Below are 26,610 nucleotides of genomic sequence, written 5' to 3'. Positions count from 1 at the left end.
TTGTACGACAGAGACGTGACACGGCAGCACCCAGTGCACATTTGGGTGAACTTTTACTCACGTCAAAGAAAGCCTTTTCACTGATGTGTTTGGGAGCTCCTATAGTGGGCGCGGCGATCATTACAGATTCCACCTCTGCCAGATCGATGTGGCCTCTGCAGTTTGTGTCCTCCCCGGTGTCGTAGTACCTCATCTGTGAAGACGTGAACGTTAAGCTGCAGCCCGTCACTCAGGTGAGGGTTTAGTTTTTCTTCAACATGAATGCGGTGCGGCGTGGCTCACCTGGTGTTTCGTTACGTCCAATACAAACCAGCGAGGTTTCCAGCCTTTCAGCAGTGCTCCACGCTTATACAGGATCCCCTCGTAAGACCTGAAGAACAACACACGGCGAGTTTAAAGTTTGGATATTTTGTTGTAGGGTTGTATGTAAAAAGCTGTCAGCCTGCTCCCATTTGAGTTGCTGGTCTACCGCTCCCACGATTGGTTAGTTAGTTTGTCCTATTGTTATTTTGTCAAAGGATTGGTTGGATAAGTACTTCATACAACCCCACTTATTAAAATCCAAAATACTCAGTCAGCCTAAATAATATTGCTGATGTCAGTATTGGTTGTATAGAGAAGAGGACACAATGAACAACACAAAGCCTCACTGTCATGTTTCAAGAACAACTCCAGCACTCTTTGTACATTATGTTCCCGTTGTGTAAAGAAGCCAGATATCATAAATATCAAAGTTATCAGTATCAATAAAACAACTGTATTGCAGGGGAGTAAACATGATTACGTATTACACAGGAAATTAGAATAATTTAGAGAATTCTATGATTTATGGATAATATGACAGTGGTTCTAAGCTTAAAAATATGTAGTGACTATGAAGTATTTCTGATACAATCACTTTATCTGTTCAAACTTTTGTCTGAAACATGAAGAACACAAAAAGTATTTACAGAGAGCAGATTTTAATCATTTTTTTTTCCCCATCTCGGGAGAAACTCCAGATATCAGAGCCAAGAGACTGTACTTTAACCTCGTGGTAATTGTAAAATTACACACCCAGAGTTTCACAGAGTACAGACAAACCTCACAAACATGACACACAAACACACACACATACCACAACGATGACTCATCTTCCAAAACTGGACTGGCCCCTCGGCAGCAGTTTTAGGGGAATTAAATGTGAACTTCTTATTTGTTCCAGGACTCAGGAAGTTCACGACCCACCTGTTCTCCTCGCTCTTGGGGTTGAACTGGTTGTAAAGTGTTGCGGCACGGCGGTTGATCCCATTGGCCGCTGCGGTGCTACGGTCTTCGCCCAGCGCGCTGTCTGGCAGGTGCAGCATGGACCGCCGCTGGAAAGCCTGCAGGCTGGACGTGGGAATGAGGCCTGAGATGGACACCATTGACTGTTTACGGAGCTACAAACACACAAGATGAAAGATAAAGTGGGAGTGGGAAACAGTTTCACACAAAGAAACTACTGTGATTTGTTGTATCTGTTATTATTAATACAACATAACACTCACATTTCCTTCTTGGGCAAGGTCTTCCTGAATGCTGATCCGGACTCTCTCCAGAGTTGTCTGCCATTTCTCAGAGGTCTGGTTCAGCTCACCTTCCAGCTTCCCAATGTCCTGCAGCACCAATACCAGCCAAGAAAGACCACAAATGTTGGCATATGACACGAGAAAAAAAAAAATGGGATAAAACTTCAACTTTAAATTTTGGTAACAACTCTTACAGTAAGGAGTTTGGTGATGGCGTCAGGCTGGGCGCGGCTCACGCTGCTGTAACACGGCCACACGATTCTCCTCTTACTGTTGGAGAGAGTGTGCACCTCCTCCGAGCTGTCCGACCTCGCTGCCATCATCCCCCAGTCGTAACACGGCCCCGTGGACAGAGTCTCATCTGTGAAGTAGTCCCATTTATTCAGGCTGGGGATGCTGATCGAAGGCTTCAGGATCACCTACAAAACAGAAAGATTTGAATGAGAATCAGAGCCAATCTTATTGTGTCCATACTGTAAAATACTGTGGAAAAAGGTAACATTCATGCGGAGAGATTTCTTGTTGAGGATAATCCAAAAAGCCCACAATTTGTGAGTCTTGTAGAGAGCATCTTGTTAAATCTGTAGTAGCGTTGCACGTAGGGGTAGAAACGTCATTGACGATAACCGTGACATTAAAAATTTTTTAAATTTTAATATCATACCAATAATACATATGATAACATCATGTAAATGATCCAGCACCTTTTGCAAGCATGAATCAGTTGTAGCTGTCAGCTCTGCTACACGAAGGACAGAAAGGAAGACAGAAACACTCACCTCGCTCTCCGTGGGGCTGTACAGATAGTTGAAGAAGACGGGACTCCTCCTGTGCATCCTGTTCATGCACTCCCAGATACAGATGCCTCTCCGGGCCTGTTTATCACCTTTATCCTCAAACAAAGTGCCTGCGAAACACACAGAGGAGAAGCTGCTGAGCACATGGGCCAATTAATCCCACAGATTGCTTTGGCTGATGCAACACTACAGTACTAAAAGTTGTGATTCAACAAAAGGGTTTATGAGAGAAGGTTTTGTCCGGCTACGTTCATCAATGGAGATTCTACTCATTTCATATTCAAGCATACACACAACCCACAACCTCTAACCTCATGATTAAATTAATCAAATATAAGTAACACAATATTTGTTGAGTATTGTTATGTTGATTTTCAGCATACATTTTTATTTTAATAAATTCTGGTCATGGTGCACCTAGCGTGAACATTGCAGGCCTCTGATGCTGTTTCATTTAGTTATGAGGACTTGTGTGTATATTCATTTTGTTCCTTACATGGAAACTTTATGGTAAAGTGCTACTTTTAATCTTGGTTAAAAAGGGCCTGCTTATATGAAAGTAACATACAGCCAATTGTAATGCAGCATTTCCGCAATATAAAAACAGATAATACTAAAAACAACGACCCCCTTTGGTTTAAATAGTAAAGGACACTGACCATGTTCCAAGCGCTCATAGTCTGAGTCCAACAGGAAGTTCTTGAAGCGGTTAGAGATGTGATGATAGGCCAGGAACTTCAGATAATACTGATTGAACTCAAACTCCAGAGGATGTTGCTCCAAAATCTTAGACGTGAAAAGATGGATAAAGATTAGATTTAGGAGACAGAGAGGGAAGATCAGAGTGTGTGTGACAGCTGGATCGTGTCTTTGTGTTGTGGCTTCACATCCCTCCAGTGCATAAATGACCAATTAGACACAGGAAAGTCTCCTGTCCTTGTGGGGGCAAAGGTTAGTGATATCATCACCACCAGACACAATCCAGACTGGGCCATTGTTCCCATCCAGTAGTGCGAGGTGGCCAACAAGAGAGAAGTGTTGAATATTTGAGGCCACCTGGGTCTATTGGCAAAAACAACAGCTGTTTTGGAGATGAGGCACTTCTATTTTCAGCTCTTGTCCGAATCCCCTCTCCCCCCTGTTTACAGCTCTCCAGACCCCAGGACCCTTGCCAAACTGTCTTAGCTGCCAGGCTTACAGTTTCAAAAGACAAATGCAGAAACTATGTGTTGATGTAAGTGTATGGGAGTGGGTCTGTGCGACCCCAGGAGACACACACACACACACACACACACACACTACATTCTCTAAAGAAGCATTTCAGAGTGGACACAGGTTTCTGGACCACATCTGTATCAGCTTCATTCTTAACTCCACTTCCCTCCCCACACACACACAAAACTACCAATCCCCAAAACTGCAATTTCTCACATGAAGTTCTAAACACGCACTGAAATGTGAAGGGATGCTGAAACACGCGAGCTCAGCACTGATCACTGGGTTCACGGACCATCTGGGCAGCAGCAGCCTCCCCGCACACTCTCTGGTGCAATATGGTGTTGAAATTACACATCCAGTGTTGGGAATGCAAAGTGCAAAACTAAACCAAATGTATAGATAATGACATGTGAATTTCTCACCTCTTCCCCCCCCCCCCCTGTATGCTTTTTGAGGAATGTGACGATCTCATGGAGACGGTATGAACTGTGTCGAGTCATGTGGGGGTTAGGAAGTGGAGAGAGGTCACATAGCAGAGGCAGGAGATGATGACTGTATGGAGAACCTGCGGTAGTGAAGGTAAACCTCACCTGGTGCACACAGTCCAGGAACTGCAGGAAGATGGGCGTAAAGCCACCGCCCTGGCTGCTGGGACTCAGGTTGCTCCGCTGGCTGAACTTGTGGCCAAAGGACAGCCACTCTTTCTCCAGCAGCACCTGGAAACCTTCCAGAGTCCGGTAGAAAGGATCGCTCAGCAGCTGCACCAAAGACACCACCTGCAGAGAGAAAGAGAAAAGGTGTGAGTGAAATATGAGGAAGAGACGGATCAAACACAATAACCTATCTGCAGTATTATCGATCATCGATTAACAAGAAAACGCTAATTCTGTTCTGTATGTTTCTCCTGGATTGTGGTGTGTTTGGTCCTCTTCCTTCAAGGCGCCCTAATTACGTTTGGTTGTTTTGAAAAAACAACATAGTGTTCCTCCAGGAAAAGAGCACTGGCTTTATACGGGAAATTTATTCTGAAATAAAGCTGACCTACTATATGTTTTCACAGTTAAATGGAATATTTTTGACAGAAATTTAACAACTAACCTGTTTAAACATGGAATAATGTTTAGTGTGTAATGTATTTGTGTACATTTTCTGATAACAACATAAGCAAAACATTTTTAATATGAATCTTTGATATTTAAAAGTTTAAAACATTGAGGTATTGATATCTCTTAATAAAACAAAACAAAAATTGTAAGAGGTTACTAAAGAACTGCGACTAAGATTTTACAGTTGAAAAATAGAACTTCTCAGCGCTCTCTGATGGACAAACTATTGGTGAAACCTTTCTTAATTACCTAAACCATATGTTCTGCTCCGGTTCTGGTTACTTACAGTATCTGCTAACATTTATGCCGATAACAGTATATCTGTAATTAGCTTATTTTGTCTCAGTGGAAAAGTATTTGATTAACAACCCACTGTCAATGCCACTGAGATCTACGGAACATGATACTTTCCATTATGTTAAATATACAGGGTTTCAAAACCTTGATACTTTGGCAAATGAGCGGTTTAAATATCTAACTACTAAAGGAAAGTGGCAGCTGTTTCACCACCACGCTGCAGAATTTTTTCAGTGTCATGTTTGATTACGAGTCAGCGTACTTTTTTTTTTTTTTCTTGTTTGGCATGACTTTGCTTTGCATCCCTTCAAAAGCTGAGCACAACATCTTCTGACAACACAACGTTAAACCGATCATCTGCTATCAATTACATTTATATAACATCGTAGCGAAGTCTTCAGGCTCACTCCACAAAACACCACTTTTCCACACATGCAGCATGCTTGGCCTGCTACGCTGCCCGTGTCTTCTCCAACGCAGCTAATGAGCCCTGACGCGTGGAATGAGCGAGAAAATCAGCTAATGGCTTCCCCGTGAGGTTTCAACGAACCTCCAGACCTGAGTGGTGGAGTAAGCTCCCCTGCAACCCCGGAACTGAAATAAGCCCCTCAGATTATTTATGAGACTACAGCGGACTGAGGAATGGATTTAAGAAAGATGCAACAGAGGATAGGAGAGAGGCAGAGGGTTTAGATAGAGAAACAGAAAACAGGGTTTTGTCTGCTGGGTGTCTATGGTCCGTGGACAGAGGCAGGAGAGCCAGAGCATATGGAGCCCATTTGCCTGTCCGGGCTGATCGGGACCTGGCGTGATGGAGCCGGTGGACCGTGGAGAGAGATGCTCCGGGCCGAACACGTGCCTGGCATAAGGGGTCCACAAACTGTACTTACACAGCAGCCCAGGGCTTTGCAAACCCAGTAAACACATTATGAAGGACACACACTTGCAACACCAACATGTGCACTTTAACAGGTCAACATGGAAAAAATGAGCTCAGAAAGCAAACATGCGAAATGGATACAGACAATTGATCTGGATCGAAAAAGACTTTTGGTTTGCGTGCCTCAAAATCAGAACCATGAACTTTGGAAATCAGCAAAAAAAAATCAGTGAGCCAACAAGACTTTTATAATCTATCTCTGCATTATGGGGTCACCAGTGACAGAGCTGATTATAGGATGAGCAGAAAAAGCAGGTGTGCCAGGGATTTATGATTCACACATGGCCCAGGGCAGTCTGACTGGTGTTTGTTTGTTTTACATCAAAACCAAAATCATTTTTAACAAGTGATTGTCTTTCACATTTTACAAGTTATGCTTTCAGTAAAATGTCACACAAGCATATTTTTTTTAAATTGTGTGTGTTCTCTGTGTTTTTGTGTTCAATGAGGATGGGACCGAATGACATTGTGAACTGAGTGTTAGTGACTTGGACACATCATGGTGTTTCATTGGATGGTACTTGTTTGTTTAAGGGATTTAATGTGTTTCTTTTGATCCATGTGTTCCCTGTTTTTTTTTTTTACTAACTGCTATGATTATAACGACAGGAGTGAAATGTAACAAGGACCCCCATCTGGACTTGTACCAGGGAAGTGGTGGTTACACACACTTATCAACGTCTTTCTTCTTTCTTTACGGGCATTTGATGCAGTGGAGGCATGTAGCGATGCATGTAATGATTTGTCTCCATCATTTCAGGAAAAACACCTCTCCTTCCCCACCGGAACAGAGGAAGGAAGACCGTTTTGGTGAGTTTTATTTTGTTTCTGTCAAGTTTAAAGGAATTCTGTTTTACGATGCTCCACCGCTCCAACACATCTCCCAGCTAAAAATACAGGGGGGGGGGCACTTACTCACATACACTGCAAAGACAAAAAAGAGCTGCACTGAACGTGCCACACACAGGTACCGGCGCCTGGTGGTAACGTTACTACCAGGCCATGCCTGCGACGGTAAAATACATTTATTTTTAGACAAGATGATAGTCGCATACACTATACAATTTATTTTACAAGTAAATGACTTGTAAAATAAATGGCCCATCACTAGTCTCCATCAGCATTTATAGTACCAAATGCTTTTTTATTTTATATTTTATGAAGCCAGCTCTCCTACATCCACCAAGTGGAAAAACCATTCAGCAATTTATATTACTACTTCTTTGCTTTAATCTCCTGTATTTCCCTTCAGGTTTTTAAATACACAAATTAAGTTTAGTAGAAGAACGGGTTGATGGAAACGTACCAAAATTCAAACTCTGCATCACGTTAAACCTAAATATTGTCTTATTTGTGCGTTTATTCAAATAGGTATTTGTGTGTTTGTTCTCACTTGTGTAGTAATGTCCCAGCCATCCTCCAGGCTGAGGAGAACAGATGAGCCGCTGTCCAGAAGCTCCACCAGAATCAGTGCCAGCTGCAGGATCTTGTGAAGCTGTGGGAGATCAACATGTGTGCATTCAAACACATTTACACACATAGACACACACACACACAATTAATCCTCTCTGTGAATATGCTACCATTGGTCTACTGGTAAATAGTTTGAGTGCTGCTTGTTGCCTACGAAGGCTTTCACAAAGACAATATTTTCTGATATGTTTCAACGTTCGGACAAAGGCTACGGGGGTCCGTCAGATAACCAGCATGATAAGAACTCTGCTGTTGTGAATCTGTGTTCTCACATTAGTTTTAGAGTCTGACCCGGACATCCTTATAAAATGCAAAATCAGTGTCGTTTGTGTGTTTGTTTACCTGCAGGATCCATTCAGAGTCTTCCAAGGCTTTGAGGAAGGAATCCTCCGAGTCGGACGAGGTGGCGCTGGGAGCGCAGGCTCTCAGCAGCTTTTTGAAAGAGGCTTTCACCTGCCGTGTGTCTGCAAAGTCCACCGGCACCAGTTCACAGTTCAGAGAAGAGTCCACTCTGAGGCCCTGCCAAACACAGAAAGATATCTAACATGTAAGTTTATTTCATTAAGGTAATCCATTCAGTATTACATCTGCTTTCTAGGGGGGCATGGCTACATAAATTAATTATTATTGGGTTGCCCCAAGTCTATGGGACATTTTGAGGCCCTACTAGTGTTTTATTGGACTGTACTATATTGAAAGGTTTTTTTGTGTGCAACTCATTTACACATACGTATGCAGGAGGAAACATATTTTAGACTCACCAAAAACTGAAAAGTAACATTTTGATCAAAGTGTCTGAAATGAGGGATTCAAAATATACAAAACACCTCCGACTATAATGCAGTTTATGAAAAAATCATCACATTACAAAAGTAGACTTCATGAACAGTTGGATTGGATCGCATTAGACTGTCCAAGTCCACCTGATAAATTGGACAATGTGGATTTACAACAAAATGTCTTCCCAGCCTCCACAGAGGAGCTTCCTTTTCATTCTCACCCTTAGATGGGACTTTTCTCCGAAGACGTAGAGGGCAGCTTGCCGTTTCAGGAGCTGCGCCTGCAGACTGCTGCTACCTGCAGGGGGCGCCAGATCCTTCCCTGCTAGTCTGGTGCCCACGTCTGGTGTCAACGGGTGGTGGCTGAGTCTGCTGCTGGAGCGCAGGCTAGCCCACATGCCTGCAAACACACAGACACAAACAAAAGTCACACACACACACACACACACACACACACACACACACACACACACACACACACACACACACACACACACACACACACACACACACACACACACACACACACACACACACACACACACACACACACACACACACACACACAACAAACACAAACACACGCAGGAGCTGGTCTGATGATGTTGTACACATGCTGTCAAACAAACTAAGACTGAACGATGAACAACACATGACATGCAGACTAGGTTAACGTGCACAGCAGTGCAACAGGGACTATGACATTCTTTCAGTCCACCAACAAAGCAGTTGCCTCTGCGATTCCGGTGTGTTGAGATATTAGAAGCAGAAGTTGTTGGAATTTTTTTGCAAGTCAACAAGTCTGGAAGCACATTTCTCTGAAAACCGGCATGCAATACCTTCCAATCAGCATGAGTCAGGAAGGACATGATTTTTCACAGTAATCACTTTCATGAGTTGCATTTGTACAACTGCCACTAATGTTAGCTTCTGCAATCAGGGAAGTTACACATGAGCGTTTCAAATGCTATTGGTAACACTTTACATGGATATGATCAATAACGTAACCGGTTACACCTGATTAAAGATTAACAAGCCTGCTGTTATCTCATATGACTCAGAGATAAACAGGCAATAAAAACACACAATAACAAAACTTTTATATGATTTCTTATTATAATATTAATTGACTACTATTTGCTTTGAGTCAAATTTCAGTATACTCGAGTCTGTCTTCATTACACTACAGGATCAGAGGTGCCTCATTTTGTGTGATTCATGAGTTGTCCGCCATGACAAACAGCTTCCTTTCCTCCTCAGTCTGGACCGGTTCGTAACAGGCCACATTAGAGCAGCCACTTTGGTTTGTGAAAAACCACAGCTTCCAGAAGAGCACTTGCAAAGTCAGACATTATTAGTACAATGTCTCACGAGGTCTTTGTAAGGGGTTTGAAGCGTGGTGAAGTGACCTGGTTAGTGAGCTTCTGTGTGGGTTAGAGAAGGAAAAAAAGGACGAGGCTTGGAAGATGTCGTAGAAAGATAATGAGCGCATTAAGAGGACTAGCAGGGGAGAGAGACAGTTTGACTATTACCTTGATGGTGGATTCTCTCCTTACTGGCAGGTTTTTGGTTTGAGTGAGTGAAAAGTTTATCTCTGTACTCAAGCACTGGGCGGTTGTTTGTACAGGAGGTAAAGAGAACAAAAAGATGAGGGCAGGGAAAGAGGCATGAAAAAAATAAATCACGTCAACATCATACGGACATCACCACCTGCTCTACTAACATATCAGAAACATGCAAATGAAGAGCTGATCCACATGAAGTTATCTTTCAATGATCAAGAGAATGATTGTCACAGCATGCATGAATATGTTTGTCCATGTTTATGATTGATGGTATGAAAACAAAGAGATTTGTGCCACTTTATCAGGAACAGATGTGACACATTCTGCTCCAGAAACCTGTGATGTCTTTATCTGTATCAGGTGCACCAGACTGGAGTCACAGTTTACATGCCAGTTGTTCTCTCCTCAGGTGGAGCCATGTTAACAGAGGTGGGATTTACTGAAGTAGAGCTGCAGGTGTTAGTTTTGCGTGGAAAACTCTCTGCGTCGTAAGAGCAGGAGTACACATATTCTCTCTCTGTTGAGATCTTTGATATGTTGCTACATCTCTTTTCATTTCCAATAAAGTTTGTTATATGCCTCCATCAGCATTATTAAAATGATAAGAACATTATATTATAATTTTATAAATAATATACAGTTTTTCTCAGATGGAGTTGAACTGTTGGCTAAATATCTCTACAATATCACATAATTTTCTGACCGTGGTCATCTCAGATGAATCAAATCATTTTCATTTGCACCAAAGAATAAATCAGTGATAATCCTGAAACTCCCATGTTTTTGATAATCAGAAGTGACGTCTTCCTTTTTAGTACCGAGTCATTCATCTGACTAACACATCTCACCGGGCATGCACCGGCAACAAGCACAACATCTGGATGAGACAAAACACTCAGTCCTGACGGATTCTTGTGAAGAGTTCACGTTCCAGTTAACACATTAACGAAGTCGTGTCCATTTAACAGCATACTGAGTTTTAATCTGCGAGATTACATTCACTACAGAACAAACAAGGTGAGTTATACTTCAGATAATTACCAGAAAGTGTATACGGCACAAATATACAGCTGTAAGCCACCGATCCTCAACACTCTGATACTTTCACTTTGGGCATTAAGGCTCAAATTATGTTCAGCATCTGTTTATCGTTTTTTGACTGAAAATACTCTTGGTTGTATTTAGACCCTATAACTTTGTCTCACTCTTGCTCTCTATTACTATTACTTTTGTAATCCTTATACTATATGATTCCAGTATATTCACTAATATTCACTTTAATCATGTTTTCTCACATTCAGGCTTTATAGTCATGGTATTATAACTACAAACATTACAGTCGAAAGTCTGTATTCATTGTGGAGAAAGTACATTTTTAGACATTAAAATGAAAATCTCTATCAACCTTTGCAACTAATGTAAACATTAAGTATGTGGGCTATAGGCTATGGCTCACACATTCTCATAAATGTATCCAACTTTACAAAATCGCAGTAATATCATCTATTACAAGAAGAGTGCTCATTCAATACTATCTGAATCCTTCCAGGAGGTCTTTGATTTAGTTGCATACTTTTGTCTTCAGAAGTGTGATTTCACTCATCATTTTAAAATGTGAGAGAAAATGTGTTTTATAAACAAGAGAAACATGGGAGCACATGACCCGAGTGGACAAAAGAGAGCCGGGCAGAACATCTGGAATAACCAGGAGCGCTGGAAAACCAACCTCTATAAACTATTGTGATTATCCAAAATGTGAGAAAAATTAATGACGCCCCTTCTTGTAACTTTCCTCAAGAGACTAGATGATGCTAAAACACATTCATTACTACATTCTTACAGATGACAGGTTCTGGTGTTTCATATTTCACCTGGCAGCAGGAGGACACATGTGGACATCCTAATTTGGAAACGGAGAACAACACTCACCTCCTCTGGTAAAGCTGTTTGAGAATGGGAGGTCTAAATGGACAGGAGCCATCTTTGGTATCCTGGATGTCCTCCTGTCACTGCCTGAAGACAAAACATTCACACAACAAGACAAGATGACAGATGTGCATTCCCTTCTACAAGCAAAAACAACACTCATTGCAATGATTAGTTATGCCTTTTGGCTCAGTTTGAACTCATTGTGACACTGCAGAATTGAGCTAAATCCAATTTTCCCATTAAGAGCCTTAAACCTGATCTGAGCGCTTTAAACACAAGATACATGATGGTTAAATGAGTGTGTGTGTGTGTGTGTGTGTGTGTGTGTGTGTGTGTGTGTGTGTGTGTGTGTGTGTGTGTGTGTGCATGTATGTGAGCATCCTGGACACAGCTTCAGTCCAGTCAGAGGAGATGAATGGGCAGTGACCCCAGGTTGTCCTGTGATTCTTGTATAACCTTTTATTGTACAAATTTCCTTCCATTTGTTGCCAAATATCAGATACAGCATTTCTCCCACACAGTGTCTCTCTCTCGCTTTCTCATAAACATGCGCGCGCACACACACACACACACACACACACACACACACACACACACACACACACACACACACACACACACACAGATAAGTAGGTGAAAAATAGCTGCGGACCAGAGCAAACACAAAAGGGAAGAGAGTGATTGCCTGATGGCAGAGAAAAAACAGAGCTGGAGTGAACAAAAATAAAGAGAGCGACTCTGCAGTTTTTCTCTCTATCAGAAGAAATGAACTCGTGGCCTCTTGTCCCTCGCAAACAAACTACTTTTTTCCCACGGCAGAGCCGAGGCCATCGCACAGCGCATTCAGGTCGGGTAGGGGTGCAGGCAGTCAGGTGACGTAGCTTTGGTTTGAGGGCACTAATGATAAATAATATGTAGTTATCTGACATGTGAGGTATCCACCTATGTTTACTTTGTCACTGAACAAAAGCAAGTTGTATTAATTAGGTCATGGTTTGGTTTTGGGTCAGCCAATCCTGGACAAGAACGTGAGTGTGCACACTTTGACTTGTGTAATACAGGAGTAATTGATAACATTGACGGCTGTATTCCATTAAGGTGTTCTAGTATCAGAGTCCTGCTACTGTGCATGCTGACTCAATGTCATGGGACACCTAAAGGGAAAGGAGCCATCATTCATGTGTTATTTAAACATGTGCTTTTCCTGTTTCCAGAAGTAAAATTGTCTTGCTGCTAACTGCATTATCAGAGGTCGAAACACTCAAAAGTAACAACAACATAACACATAAATATGTGTTGTTTAAGATATGAAGAGTCTATAATCTAGAAATATCCAAATAATTCCAAACGCAGATCTAAATAGTCAAGAAGCAGAGAGAAATGTGATATTCAGCATCCAAAAAAAAAAAAAAAAAAAAAGGATCTGGACATAATGGTCAGTGTACCTGGTGAAAGGCCGACGAGGGAGCGGTTGGACAGGGTGTTGTTTCCGTTATTTTTGAAGTAAATAGGGACGGAGTTGAGGATGGCTTGCAGATACTTCTCTTGCTCAAGACTGCTGGATGAATCTGAGGACGAGGCAGGAGCTAAAGGCAGAGCACAACACTGGATTTAGATGGAAAATAACGATCATAAAAATCATAAAATCCCTTTGAAGCACAGTCAACCGTTTCATTGGCTAAACAAAACAAAACAATTGCGAGCTATTTAGCTTTATTTATCTGTTACTCCTGGAGGTCAATTAGCTTCAGTGACATAATGATAAAACAGCTGACTCTGTACATGCACACCTGTTGAGGAGGGGTTCTGCGACTTGAACAATCCCACCACACTCTTGCCGTGGAAGCCTCCTGAGCGGAGCAGCACGGCTTTAGTACGAGGATGTTTCCAACACACAACAGGCAGACGGTTGTGTCTGTAGCAGCGGGCCACTTTGTGTAAGCTGGTGTCCTGGACTGCCTGAGGAACCACCAACAGACCTGGGTAACTGACGGAGAGAGACAGAATGGAAATCTTAAACGCACAAGTGTTTAGAAAAAAAGATTGTCTAGCACCAATTAACCACTGCAAAGCCATTTGTTCATACACAGATATGCAGCTGAATAAAAGGTATGTTATTGAATATGCAGCCAGGATCTGAGTGAGATTATGGCTGTATTAGTCACAGCATGTGTGTTTTTAAATCTGTCTCAATTGATATGTCAAACATCTGTCAGGTAAAGGAGGACTCCCCACTGGCCTTTTTGGAGATCACGGCTTACAAAGCTTTCGGCAGGGCTACAAATCCTGGAAACTAATGTGCTCAGCACTGCTGTGCTCCACTTTAGTGGAATCAGGACAGGATTAGCCGCACTGTTGCAGCTAAAACAATATTTATCTTTATCAGGATTTCAGCCCGTGAAGTGTATACCTGCGGCAGAGGGAGTAGAGCCTGTTCACGGCTGTGATCCTGAACTGCTCGCCTGACTTGGAGCGGGACGAGCTGGCGGTGATGGTGCCCAGGCCCAGACGCTGATAGTCACGAAAACAGGACTGCTCCACCAGCTGCTCCATGGTGGACTTCTCTGATGCTCGCAAAGTGCTGCTGGGCGGCGGCTCACCGTCGTCTGATACTGAAACACACACAAACAAGGGACAATTAAGTTACGATTTCTATCTCTCTCCACACTTTCACATGCAAATGTGTCATTCGTCTCACTTGAAATATCATCATCTTCATGCCAGGTCATCCTGCTGCCTCTGTCGTTCTTCTTCAGCGTGGTTTGGCTGCCACGGCCCATGGTAATCTTTCCGGCCCTCTTTGCTCCCTTGACAATAGTTTTGGACAGTGTTCTGTGAGGAGTGCAGGGCAGACAGCAGTATGATTTACTGTGTGCAATTTCAGCATCAAAACTGGAGTTACAGAGGAGAAACAAACTGCGGAGGCATGTATTTATGTACATTAATATTTCAGATGTCCCTTGAAATAGGTGTTTACAATAACCAGTCAGTTCAGTGCTTATTGTTGCTGAAAAGCCCCACCACACACCTGAAGCCAGTGTTCCTCTCTTTTTGCTTTGGAAGGATTAGCTGAGGTGCTGTTTGTCCTGCTGCAAAAGCAAAGGAGCTGAAGATGGACTGTGGGTAGCGAATCCTCTGCAGGTGCTTTCTGAAAATCTCCACCATCTCTGAGCTCACCTCCTCATCAAAAGCCACCTTTATCAGCTGTAAAGAGATTTAAGTGAAACTGATTATTTAAGAACACAGTAAACATTTCATATTCACATTGGATTCAAATTCTGTCCAACCCAGGAAACGTGTGTTGAGGCCATCTTTAATTGTAGAGCGTTGGTCAAACGTACATTTCCACCACACACACAGACACACAGACACACACACACAGACACACACACACACACACACACACAGACACACACACACACACACACACACACACACACACACACACACACACACACACACACACACATTCCTATACTAAAGAGATGTCCACATGGGCCAAGTGACCAACAATCCAAGACCATGGGCACTTTCATCATCCATGTTCATAAAAAGATAGGAATGAACAATAAAAACTTTTACAGCAGTACATCTAAAGACTAAAAACACATGCTTGGCTGAAAATGGCTTTTCTCTTTGATTCTAAGAATCAAGCTCATGTTATAAAACACGAGACAGTGGAGGTTTCTGCAAGATGTGCCGCACAGATTGTTAGTTATTATTTCAAGTGTTACAACTTATACATTAGATTGTGAATCCTCTGTGAGCCCAGTGAATTAAAAAAGGGCTTTTGTTAATACAATTATGTGAATTTAATGTCTGGGAGAAAAAAACACAGATGATGCTGCAAGTTTTTTTTTATTTAAAAAAAAAAAAGAAGAGTAAAATCTAGAACAAAGCCACATTAACTAAAACACACTGCATTATTCCCACCCTTCTATTTAGGATCTTTGGTAACTTGTGTTCATACCAGACTAACACAAAAGTTGAGTGTGTTTCAGCGTTTACCTGAAATGAAGCAGCGCGGAGCTGCAGGCCTTCCTGCATGTTCTGCTGCAGCTGGTTCTGGATGCTGATCTTCTTTTCTTTGGTCAGCGTGGACACTGGGAAAGCTCTGATCACTGCCTGCTCCCCCACTGGACGCATATAGAAACAAACAGTAAAAGATAAATGGACTTTCTAGCCTTCCGACCACTCAAAGCGCTTCAACACTACATGTCATTCACCCTTTCACACACCGATGGCATAGCCTTCACCACCTACTGATAAATGTAATGGTTTAGAAGGAGCATTGCAGTGATGAAAAGTATGGTTTACCAGGGTAAGGTCTGCGGCTATTTGAGTGGAAAAAGATGGCTTCAATATATAGGTTGGGACCCAATTATTAGTTGAAAATAATTATGTTATACAAAAAAATATACTTTTGTCCAAGTAAAAATAGCTTTTTTATGAAAACAAAAGTGAATAGTTATTTATTTACAAGAATATTTATGATAAAAAATTAGCTAAGAAATAAAAAAAAGTAATACTTCATATAATTGAGATCTAAAAGCTAGCGTTGCTGTGGCTCAGTATTTACCCAGTTGATCATGGGGGGTGCCTTTGAAAATGATGCGGTATGTGGTGAGAAAGAGGGCTCCCTCTGCTGGCAGGATGTGTGGGCCCCCCAGGAGACCCCCAGTTGCCTCCTCCCTGCCGTCAGGGTCCAGAAGCACCCGCAACCCCTCAGACACCAACTCCTCTCCAGGAAGCAGTGCTGGACGCAGAATCTTAGGCTGAAGGGATTAAAACATAACCCGTTAAGTGTAAGGACAGACCTATACCCACAACCTATACCTGTCTATGAAGCACGTCTGAGGTCAGATGTAGGTGCTTTCCATTGATTGTAAAGTGCTGTAAACTAGGGATTCAGCGCAAAAAAAATAAAAATAAAAAATCAAGACATCATTATAATATGAAGTCACAGCACCACATGATCGTGTATCACATGCACATCATCATCAAAAGCGCACACACACCCCTACACTCACACCCCTAGACTCCTACACACACACACACACACACACACACACACACACACACACACACACACACACACACACACACACCATTAGATTGCAATCTAAAAAAACAAGCTAATTCCTACTCTCTAAACAGACCTATTTACCATTTCAACCCTCCAAGCAAAACTCATGATCTGTTAACTAAATAAAAACTGCTCTGATTTTTGAACTCACTTTTCTGTTTTTGAGATATAAACATGTGGACAGTGACTGACATGATGCGTTTTTACTTATAAAATAAGGTTTATGACCTGTTCCTCAATTCATATCAGGGTTTTTTTTCCCCAGTGGGGCAGAAGATACAGCCCAACTCTGTGCCTCAAACTCACACAATGTGAAACACACAACAACAAATTACTGGCAGACAACTATAAAGCACAAAAGCCTTAACTCAAAAAGCCACATATATTCGCCTTATTTTTATTCTACTTAGTAACTAACAACAGTCAAGTCTGCACCCTGTGTTGCTTCAGCTCCTTCTGGCCTCCAAGTCCAGTAGAGAAACACTCAGTTGTTCCACTGTCACAAATATGAACGAGGAGGGACATTAGATCATTCACAGGCTTTCCCATTAAGGCCACAGCCAATCTGGGGGAGTTGAGGTCTGGCCAGGGGATAATAAGAGCTTCTTGAATCCGTCTTTGAATGGACAGCGGGACCAAGAAAATAGTCCCTCTGCACCTCATTACTGTCGCAAGCTTGGCTTCTGCACCTTAAATGCATTCATTGTTTGTCTCTTTGTGTTAAACCTACCACTACTACCACTATTCAGACCTGTCAGAAATCCAGTCAGTGGTGTTTACACACATTTTAGTATTTTTTGGCATGCTGCTTGCAGCTAGCAGGCCAGTGTGGAAGCTTTGTCCAACACATAAACATGAGAGAGGTTAGCCGCACAAAGTACCACAGACAATCTGCCCAGACTGCTCACCGCGGTCTCCAGGTTGCTCCCAAAGCAGTCCTGGCACGGTGTTCGTCTGTGTGTATGAGTGTGTACGAGAGGAATTATCAAGAGCTGTCAGACGTCTAGCATAGCAAGGTCCAATAGACCTACTGCTAAAATCTACAGTGCGATGATGACTGGAAAACATGAGATGAGATCGGCACTCTGCATACTCTGAAGCTGACATTTAACTTAAATGTTAAAGTCTCTATAAGTCAGGCTATATATTCTTATACTGTATACACTAGGGTTGTTCAGAAGCAGATTTTTTGTTTTTTATCTACAGTTATATTTTAATTATTGTGGATTTTTACTTTTTTACTTAGTTAATATTCCTTACTGTTTATTACTTATTATAATACTTGTTTTGATCTTGTTTTTTTACTCTGTCTCTTGTTTGCACTGTCCACTCTGCTGCTGTAGTCCTGTAAATGTCCCCGCTGTGGGACTAATGAAGGATTATCTTATCTTATTAGATACCAGTATCGGACATGCCTCTGATACAGCTTAAACCGCTGCATCAGGTATCGGGTATTGTTTTCACAGCAATATGAAATAGACATTAGAGAGGGAATTATGACTTGTTTCCATTTTTGACACACTGGTATTGGATCAGTACTTGGTACCGGCTAATGCGCAAGTTCAGGGTATTGGAATCAGTATTGGGAAGAAAAAAATGATATTGAATTATCTCCAGTACACACTGTACATTCAACTGAAGTCCCAGCAGCCAAGAATAGAGCAACACTCGCCTTCTGAATGGGAGGTAACCTCCTGCTCTCTCTGTGAACTGCCTCCAGAGCCTCCATCTGCATAGCAACGATGCCTGTGGGTCACAAGTTGGGGTCAGCTACCATATGTACATACACAAGTGCTTGCACACACAGAGCTGGTACAGAGAAACACATGTATACACACTCTCTTACAACCAGAGTGTGTATTTACAGATTTTAAGGCCATTTAACATGTCAGAAGTTAATCAGCTCAGAGTTTGCTGTTGGCCAAAGCTGAGAATACGCATGTACAAGGGTTACGCTGCGTAAAGCTGCAGGAATTAGAACAGCGGCAGCATGTGAGTGAACACTGTGGGCGCTGTACCTGGGATCATGCTGTGCAGGCTCTTGATGTGTTCCTGGGTTACTCCACTCTCTGTGCACACCTTGTCGATGAAGCGGGCAACGAACCTGACCACAGAGTTGGCCACGTCGCTGTTCTCCGAGTCCTCAAACCCGCTTTCCGTGTCAAAGCTTTCTGCAACGCTACCGGCAATGCTGTAAAACACACATGATGACACAATGAAAATGAGCTCAGAAGAATGTTTCACATGACAAGGTGATGCAACCCTCCCTTTGGATTCATAGTTATTGATGAGATCCAAATGTCCTCTGTGAGAAACAAACAAGTCTGGGGCAAAAAGGAGAGAAAATTTCCACACAAACAATCCTTGGCTACAACGTGTCTGTCTTCTTATTAGAAATAGAAACAAAACACAAGATAAAATTGTAACATTGTGTTCAGAACAAACGTTTAATGAAGCTCAAATGCTGTACATAACACAAAAAGAATTAATGACATTGTGTTTTTATGACTTTTTGGTAAGAAAGCCGAACTTTTAGAACAACAATTTTTTTGGGCTGCATGCCTTCCAATTCTAAGAAAAGACACAAATAGGGGATCTTCACCAGATTTATTTCACTCCACACTTACTGCAGAACACCGGAAATCCCTTCCACTGCTATTTTGTTTGGTCCGGGCGAGTACAGTGTGGCCCCATTGAAGACGCCCCGAGGGCTTTAAACTTCCCAACAGAAGTAAATGAGCCTCACTCTGTTTTGTGCAGTAGCAGGTTAAGCCCACAGGATGGATGTGGGCCGGAAACAGGAGAGGTACTGCGTTCCATTTGGCTAAATAGGAAGCTATCATGTAGACTGTGGCTTACGCCACATCGGCCCACACACTAATCATCACCTTATTAAAAGAGGAACACATACTCCCAAATCATGAAACCTTACCTCGGGGGTTTCCTCCAGATAAGACTGATCGTTCTACCTTACAAATACTGAACAAGCCAAAAATATGTTCTAGTCCAGTCTGTGTTTGATCTTAGTGAACAGTAGAGACACGTGAAAGAAAATCAAACAACAGCTGATTACATTCTTTCTCTACTCAGAGAGCGAACCATTGTGCTGACCTGTTTGTGACGATGCTGTTGCTGCCGCTCTCCCAGTCTGCGACAGGGGCGTTACGGAGCAGCTTGATCTTGCTGGTGTCCAAAGGGACGAGCAGGTAAACCATGAGGCTGGCGTAGTGGATGGCCTGGCTGAACACGGTGCTCTCCTCATTCTTCACCAACTCATGCTGCTTCTCCTTGCTCAGGCCGGGCCATGAGCGCAGCTGCATTGCTGCCAAGGCCATTGCTGTGTGCTCCTCATCGCTGCCCGCTGCAGGCTCGGGGCCCGCATCCTGGAGAGGTCGGAGCAGACGGTTTGAGTTTGACAGATTTATTTAAGGTGTGACCCCTCAAAACGCAATAATGGCTGATGAGTGTCGACCTGCCAAACAGTTCAACCAGAGGATGATTTTCCCCTTATTAAAGTCTAACAAATTTCACAATTACGAGGAATAACACACAAATAAAATATCCATCCATCCATTTAAGACCAGGTTTATGTCTTTAAATGTCATGTTTTGTTCAACCAACAGTCCTAAACCCAAAGAGATTCAGTTTATTATAACGTAAGACAAAGTACAGAAGCAATTTAAAAAGCTAGAAAAAGGACATTTTCTGTTGTTCAATCTTTTCATCTCTAATGAAGGTTTAAAATAGTGGGTTTAAACAGACTTCATATCAATTCTCACACAATATCTACTCATATTGGTCACATTTCCTGTCTTACCTTTAGACTGGCAGTGATGCAGTCTTTTCCCTCTGGGGTGCTAAGATAAAGAGCTCGGATCTGACTCTGGACCTCACTGTAGAAAGTGGCCTCCCAGAACTGCTGGTTGGTCCAGATGGGATGGTCCTGAATGCAGGTGTAGGCAAACTGGTTCACCCCGGCAGCCAATTTCTACGAGACAAAACATATTTCATTATGCCTTTGAGTAGAGGTCTGTGTTGCAGGACATCAAACCTCTGCATGCTTGTTCGGAGTGGAAATCCCAAAGTTTCCTGGAATACCCAAATATCTCTACATTTTTGGGAAATGTGTACCAAATAACACACTAAACATCGAGAATATTTCCAGTCAAAAATCATGTTAGGATAATATTTCACTCAGTGTCAACATCTTTATCTTTGTTCGAGAGTTGTTTGTGATGAACTCAAAGCTACTAAATAAAAAAGAAAAACTGTTTGTTAAGGGGTTAATCCTTTGACAGTCCTATCATAATAGTATCTCTTATATTCAATGTATTTCTACTGATAGCTGCTCCTGTCTAAAGTCAATATATCCTCTGCCTGCAATATTTATGTTCAGTCCTGGGTTACCCCCTGGCTCGTAATCGTTGCAGCCCTCGCTCTACTTGTGGGCAGTCAGACTTAGTGCAAGTTTATTTCTCATTGGGTATTTGCATCAAGAAGGAATTTGGGCTGCAGTGAGTGCCTCTTGAAAAGCAGTTTGCCAAAATGCTGTGGAAAAAAACACACAAAAAAGTCAGCCGTGGGCCTTAAAGTGAAATCAATCATTCCTTCTGAGTCGTAACTTTTTTAACAGATAACAACCCTGATGGAGCAACGGACCACCCCTCTTTCCTTCGGTGTTTGGGTGTATTTGGAAGCGGTGCTGTTGTTTTTCATTAGTGCGGGCTGAAGAGTAAAGCACCTGCTGCTTGCAAAAACAGCTACTAGAGAGAACATACAGTACGGTGCTCAGCTAGAGGCAGTAATGCCGGCCCATACTGTAAACTACAAGTACAAGCATGACATTTGATCTCTGTTTTTAACCCATCCTAAGCATTTTTAGGATCAGTGAGCTGCTGTTAAGGGAGGCGGGAGCACCTTGGTGTTCAGCACAGTGTGCCACAAATCCACATTCACCAACTGTCCATCACAATGTTATTTGATTAGCTTCTGATTTCTCTCCCCAGAGCCTGACACAATACAGTGGTTTCCATTATCACTCCACAGCTTGCCTTTGAAGGATGAGATCTAGAGGGGTCGCTTTAATTACAACAGACAGATTCAAAACAGCTCTATTCCCAGTGTGATGGGCCAGAGGCCAAGAGGAGAGCTGGGAGGACAGAGAGCTCATGCCCATACAGCAGATAACCTGCAGGGAGTGTGGGAGTCAACCTTTCTTCATTATGATTCAGACATATTTAGCTTTTCACATTTTCAACAGAATTGATCATAAAAACGTAAGTAATGGAGGAAAAAAGCAGGGAAACGTCTTAAAAATTAAATAATACTCTAACTTGTTATTACACAAATACTGAAGCAGGCAGATTACAAAAATTAAGCCACTTCTTTTGGGAAATGTTGCACTAACTGCTGAGATCAGCAACGTTTTGAAGGTGTAAAGAAAGAGACTAGGATATCCAGCTGATTAATGACAGAGGCCAACAAGAAAAAGACAAGGAAAGTGAGACAAAATAAAACATTGTCCCTTTATTAAGATGTACCTCCTAGAATTTATCTAATAAATCCTTCAGAAAATGGCAATTCAGTCTGATTCATCAAGCTAAAAACAAAAGCCTATTACATTTAAATGTTGACAACCTAAACCTGATCGATACTCTATTTTGAGGTCGACACCAAAACCATTGTTTGAGAATTATGACAAGACTATGGCACTTTCAAACCCGTAGTTCAGTTCAGAGACCCTAGTGGTGTACCAGAGCGCAGCGTCATGTGGCAGCATAAGGATGGGAGTTTGTCTAGATGAACTGTTTTCTCTCCAGAAATAGAGATTACAATTTGCTATTATCAGAGGAACCAAGCATACCATCATAAATTGAATACGGGAATTAGGCCAGAGAGACGCTGGAGAACAAATCTGCTGTGACTAGAAATGTTTTGAGGAGAGCCTATGATGTCACCAACTCTGGGACCGGACTGTGGAACACATGGGGCCTTGACTGACTGCAAAGAGGTCAGATTTTAAGAATGGACCTGAATGAAACAAGGCTGTAAATAAATGGTGACATTTAAAATAAGGAGTTGTTGAAGTCCTTCGGGTAGTGTGGTAATACCAGGAGTGTGTTACGTGTCTTGCAGCAGATGTTGTGTGGGTGTGGGTGTGTGTTTGTGTAGGGGGGGGGTCTGTGCGTAATTTGTCTATGCTGCCTGGCTGTTCTTTTTTGACTTGTCAGATATGTGCAGGTCATTGTGACCGAGGTCATCTCTTCCCAATATGATAATACACAGAGCTTAAAGAGGCGTCCACAAGACAGATGGGCAAGGAGGAGGACAGGGAAGGAGAGCAGAAAGGAAAGGAAAGGGAGGAGTAAAAGGAAGGTGAGAAGTGAAGATGAAGGGGAAGGAGGGAGTACAGCGCTATCTGACCCATCTGGCCATGTGACTGGTGAAGAGAAGGAATGCAGGGCTGAGGGAGAATGGGTGAAAAACAAGCAGGAAAACCACAAGGGGAGACAGAAAGGAGAAAATGCTGTGTACAGGTCAAAGGAATGAGACTATCAGGATTTGGGATCTTGTTTTGAACTCAGGGACAGGATCCCGAGGTTCACAGTATGATTGACTGCGGCCTCCAAACATCAGCTGGACAGCCAGACAGCATCACACGTGTCAACTGCGTCTCACAGAGACTGAGAGACGGTGATTGTCACTGAGTGTTGACTGCTGTGTCTGATATGTCACCATCCTTGGGGCAGCAACATTATTTACGAGTGACTTCGAAAAATGCATAGCATTCCTGAATTTTAGGTACAAAACAATCGTGATTTCTGAACTAGTCCTCTGTGGTAACGCATGCCTGACCTGTTCACAATCCATCTCCTCATTTTTGCAATTCTACACGAGTCAGTGTACTGTGAGGAAAACTACTCGCATCCTGAAACCAAGAAAAACTCAAACAATGTATTTACAGTCTTGCATCATGTAAAACAAACAGAGAAAAACTTGTTGAAAGTCAGACTAATAAACAAATCCATCATTGCATCCATAGGCCATAACTGTGTAAAAAACAATGTACGAGTAACATAAATGTTCCAAAACAAAGTAAACTACGGCTGAAAGAATGCTAACAGTCAAGTGTTCTTGGCATGGAAGTTATCCAGAACGGTGTTTGGGTTTTTCACTTGCTGCTGTATCCAACCTGTGTTGTCCACGGAAAGAGGCATTTACTCTGGTGACACATTAGAATGGAACAAGAAATGTTGGACCGCAGAATAGCAACAGACCCAGACGTCAATGACACCAGTTCATCTCCTGATAAACCCACTCCTCGTAGGATAATGAATGCCAGAGGAACCATCCACACAGATTAGAACAAAATGTAAAACCTCAACTCTAACAAAGGGCCACTGTATAAAGGTTGTGTGGCATTTAGATAAACTTTACCTACACAGACCAAATGACACCATCCGTGCATGATCTAGGCCAAAAGATATTTTGCATATCAGTTCCCCCTTCCTTCTGTCTGAAATATTAACAAACTGTCAAATACTGTTCCATAAGTGCTTCAGTTTGGGCAAAACATCCAAGACAGGTCAAGCAGAGGGAAAACCAAAGAAATGGGAAAGTAAAACAAATAAACATAAAATGTGGGTCAATTTCATGTTCAGTGTCAACATGTGGCCACAAATAACACTAAACACCGTCTGTCTCCTTTCAGCAGATTCTGGGAGCAGATGGTCGGAGGGGAGCTTCCCACGTTCCCCGACCTGGAGACTTTAGGGCCACGGGGCCAGCACCACTGTGAGTATGACCACAGTGTGAGCTTCCCAAAGTCTGGCCAAGAATACCAAACAGGGACTTGACCAATGTCTGACTCTTGAATCAACAGTCTTTAATATGTAGTGTTTGGCAATAGCATAAAAAAAGGAACTAGAAATTCAAGTGGTCTGAGAGAAAACTAGACTTCTAAACCTCCTCTTGACTATAGATTTTCTAAAGCCTAAAAACAGTGACGGGAGACTTTGGCCAATCACAGGTCCTTTCAGAGAGAGGGCGTTCCTATCGGCTGTTGTTCAAATGCAGATGTGCATGCACGTCCCTTTGGTGAAACCCTGATTCAACAGCAGAATATCCTGCAGGAAAAGCTGCTATTCCATCTTTGGCAAAAACGGCCTACTCTGCAAAGCAACCAAATAAAAGAATGACAGACTTATCAAAAACAGAGTCTGACAATATCGAAGAAGCGTTTCAGAAATAGAGAGAAAATGTTGCTAATAGTTTAGCCTTTTGCTCACGGATGTAGTAAGAAGAAGGATATTGTAGCTCACTAGGGGGCCTAGAGTCACATGATGTCATCTCAAAGGGCTTCGTAGGCTTTGCAACGAAAACAGGAGGGCAGTTCTCAAAGATATGTGACGTCGTCAGGATCACACAGGGATGATGTTTGAAATGAATGACTAATACTCGTACAGGAAACACAGTTTTGAGCGGGTCAATGATTTGATTCACAGCACAAACTTGCTGATTTGGAAAAAAATAGTTTCCTAATGGCATTTACAAGAAGTAGACATTCCTTAAAACAATGGAACAATGGCACTGCAGGACCAACACACCACCTCTAAAGTAGGGCTCTTGGGCAGTATTAGGAGATTTTATACCTATAACTTTACATATAAGTCTAAGACACAAACACAACAAAGTGAGAGGAAAAACAGCCTGTCCTGGTTGTCAACAGGCAACGATATCGATCTCTTTCAAAGTTACAATGCCATGTTCAATTACTCTCACATTTTTTTCAATGACTTTCGCGGTCTGGGCAGGTTAATAAGTTGCTGTATAATGTATTTCCCCACTGTTAGTGGAACATATAGCTACTGTAATGTATAAGCAACGGTTCAGAGGTCGTTGTATCAGTTTCATGTTAGGATAGAGGAGGATGTCTGGTGAGGGGCCTCTGAAAGAGGAGATGGTTATGTATGCTGACGTGTCATGGTACATATTGTTCTTTGCAAAATCAAGGCATCCCATTGATGTGACCAAACTTTGTAAGGCTGCATTTTGTAATAAATAAGGATCATGTACTGTATGTCTTCACACCCATGATGACAGCTCCATTACCAAGCTTTGTTTTTCTCACATTTTCACTGCATGATCTTTGTGCGACTAAATCAGAGATTACAGAATATTTTGGCAGATTCCCTCCTGACCTCACTTTACTTTTCACCCTCTGGGTGCGGCAGAGCTCGAGTTTGTCACCAGTTCCAATCATCTGTAAATAACAAGGGAAAATCGGCTGCATTGTCAAATTGTTCTTCCCTCTAATTATCCGTCAACGCCAGACAAGAAAATCATTTATAATCTTCTTACTAAAATGGCTGGAAATCACTCCATTGCGTCAGAATTACGACCAACAATGAATGGATAGTGTTCTAAAACAAAAATTGCTTTGCAGTGGTAAATGATGAAACAAGCATGCACTATGCTAAGAAACACATAAATGATGAATCTTACATACTGAAGGCCCTAAAGACAAACAAGAAAAACAACACAGGGCTTATCTAAGAGAGTTGCCTCAGCCTGTGGCATGTGAACTGGATGAGTCATGTGGTGGTATAGAGCAGGTCAGGTCCCAGCTAAGCCCATCAGAGTATGGCACTGGTACCCAACACCAAGCCGATGCGGGTAGTTGTGTCGGGCCCCATAGCAACGAGCCAGCTGTGGGGACATAGCTGCGGTGAACAATGCAGCTTCCCTGTGTTGATTATGTGGTTTGGAAACCAAAGACCATGGCCCATCCTCTACATTTTGTTCTGGAGGTTTTAACATGCTGTTCTGGGCATGTCCATGCAAAGGTAGAAGGTTGACAATGCTGTCCTT

The 26,610-nt window shown here is 42.3% G+C and overlaps 1 protein-coding gene across 1 annotated transcript in view; it reads right to left on the bottom strand.

Annotated features, from left to right (window-relative positions):
* The window catches only part of sbf2 (SET binding factor 2), an 84,341-nt gene that overhangs the window by 2,525 nt on the left and 55,206 nt on the right, over window positions 1-26,610 (bottom strand). Inside the window, exons 18-40 of the mRNA XM_068731153.1 lie at window positions 20,558-20,728; window positions 19,852-20,123; window positions 18,759-18,931; window positions 18,413-18,486; window positions 16,234-16,429; window positions 15,663-15,790; window positions 14,683-14,858; window positions 14,353-14,486; window positions 14,065-14,266; window positions 13,445-13,641; window positions 13,100-13,240; window positions 11,655-11,738; window positions 8,382-8,560; window positions 7,724-7,900; window positions 7,302-7,403; window positions 4,156-4,341; window positions 3,007-3,133; window positions 2,330-2,457; window positions 1,745-1,969; window positions 1,530-1,637; window positions 1,228-1,421; window positions 283-370; window positions 62-193 (exon numbers count right to left, since the gene is read on the bottom strand). Of these exons, the coding sequence (XP_068587254.1) occupies window positions 62-193; window positions 283-370; window positions 1,228-1,421; window positions 1,530-1,637; window positions 1,745-1,969; window positions 2,330-2,457; window positions 3,007-3,133; window positions 4,156-4,341; window positions 7,302-7,403; window positions 7,724-7,900; window positions 8,382-8,560; window positions 11,655-11,738; window positions 13,100-13,240; window positions 13,445-13,641; window positions 14,065-14,266; window positions 14,353-14,486; window positions 14,683-14,858; window positions 15,663-15,790; window positions 16,234-16,429; window positions 18,413-18,486; window positions 18,759-18,931; window positions 19,852-20,123; window positions 20,558-20,728 (3,594 nt within the window). The remainder of the gene's footprint in view (window positions 1-61; window positions 194-282; window positions 371-1,227; window positions 1,422-1,529; window positions 1,638-1,744; window positions 1,970-2,329; window positions 2,458-3,006; window positions 3,134-4,155; window positions 4,342-7,301; window positions 7,404-7,723; window positions 7,901-8,381; window positions 8,561-11,654; window positions 11,739-13,099; window positions 13,241-13,444; window positions 13,642-14,064; window positions 14,267-14,352; window positions 14,487-14,682; window positions 14,859-15,662; window positions 15,791-16,233; window positions 16,430-18,412; window positions 18,487-18,758; window positions 18,932-19,851; window positions 20,124-20,557; window positions 20,729-26,610) is intronic.

The sequence above is a fragment of the Cebidichthys violaceus genome, unplaced genomic scaffold (genome assembly GCF_023349555.1).
Source record: "Cebidichthys violaceus isolate CVI_PGR_0920_01 unplaced genomic scaffold, fCebVio1.0.p SCAF_5, whole genome shotgun sequence".
Taxonomy (NCBI): Eukaryota; Metazoa; Chordata; class Actinopteri; order Perciformes; family Stichaeidae; genus Cebidichthys; species Cebidichthys violaceus.
This window is presented reverse-complemented; position numbering and strand designations above follow the sequence as displayed.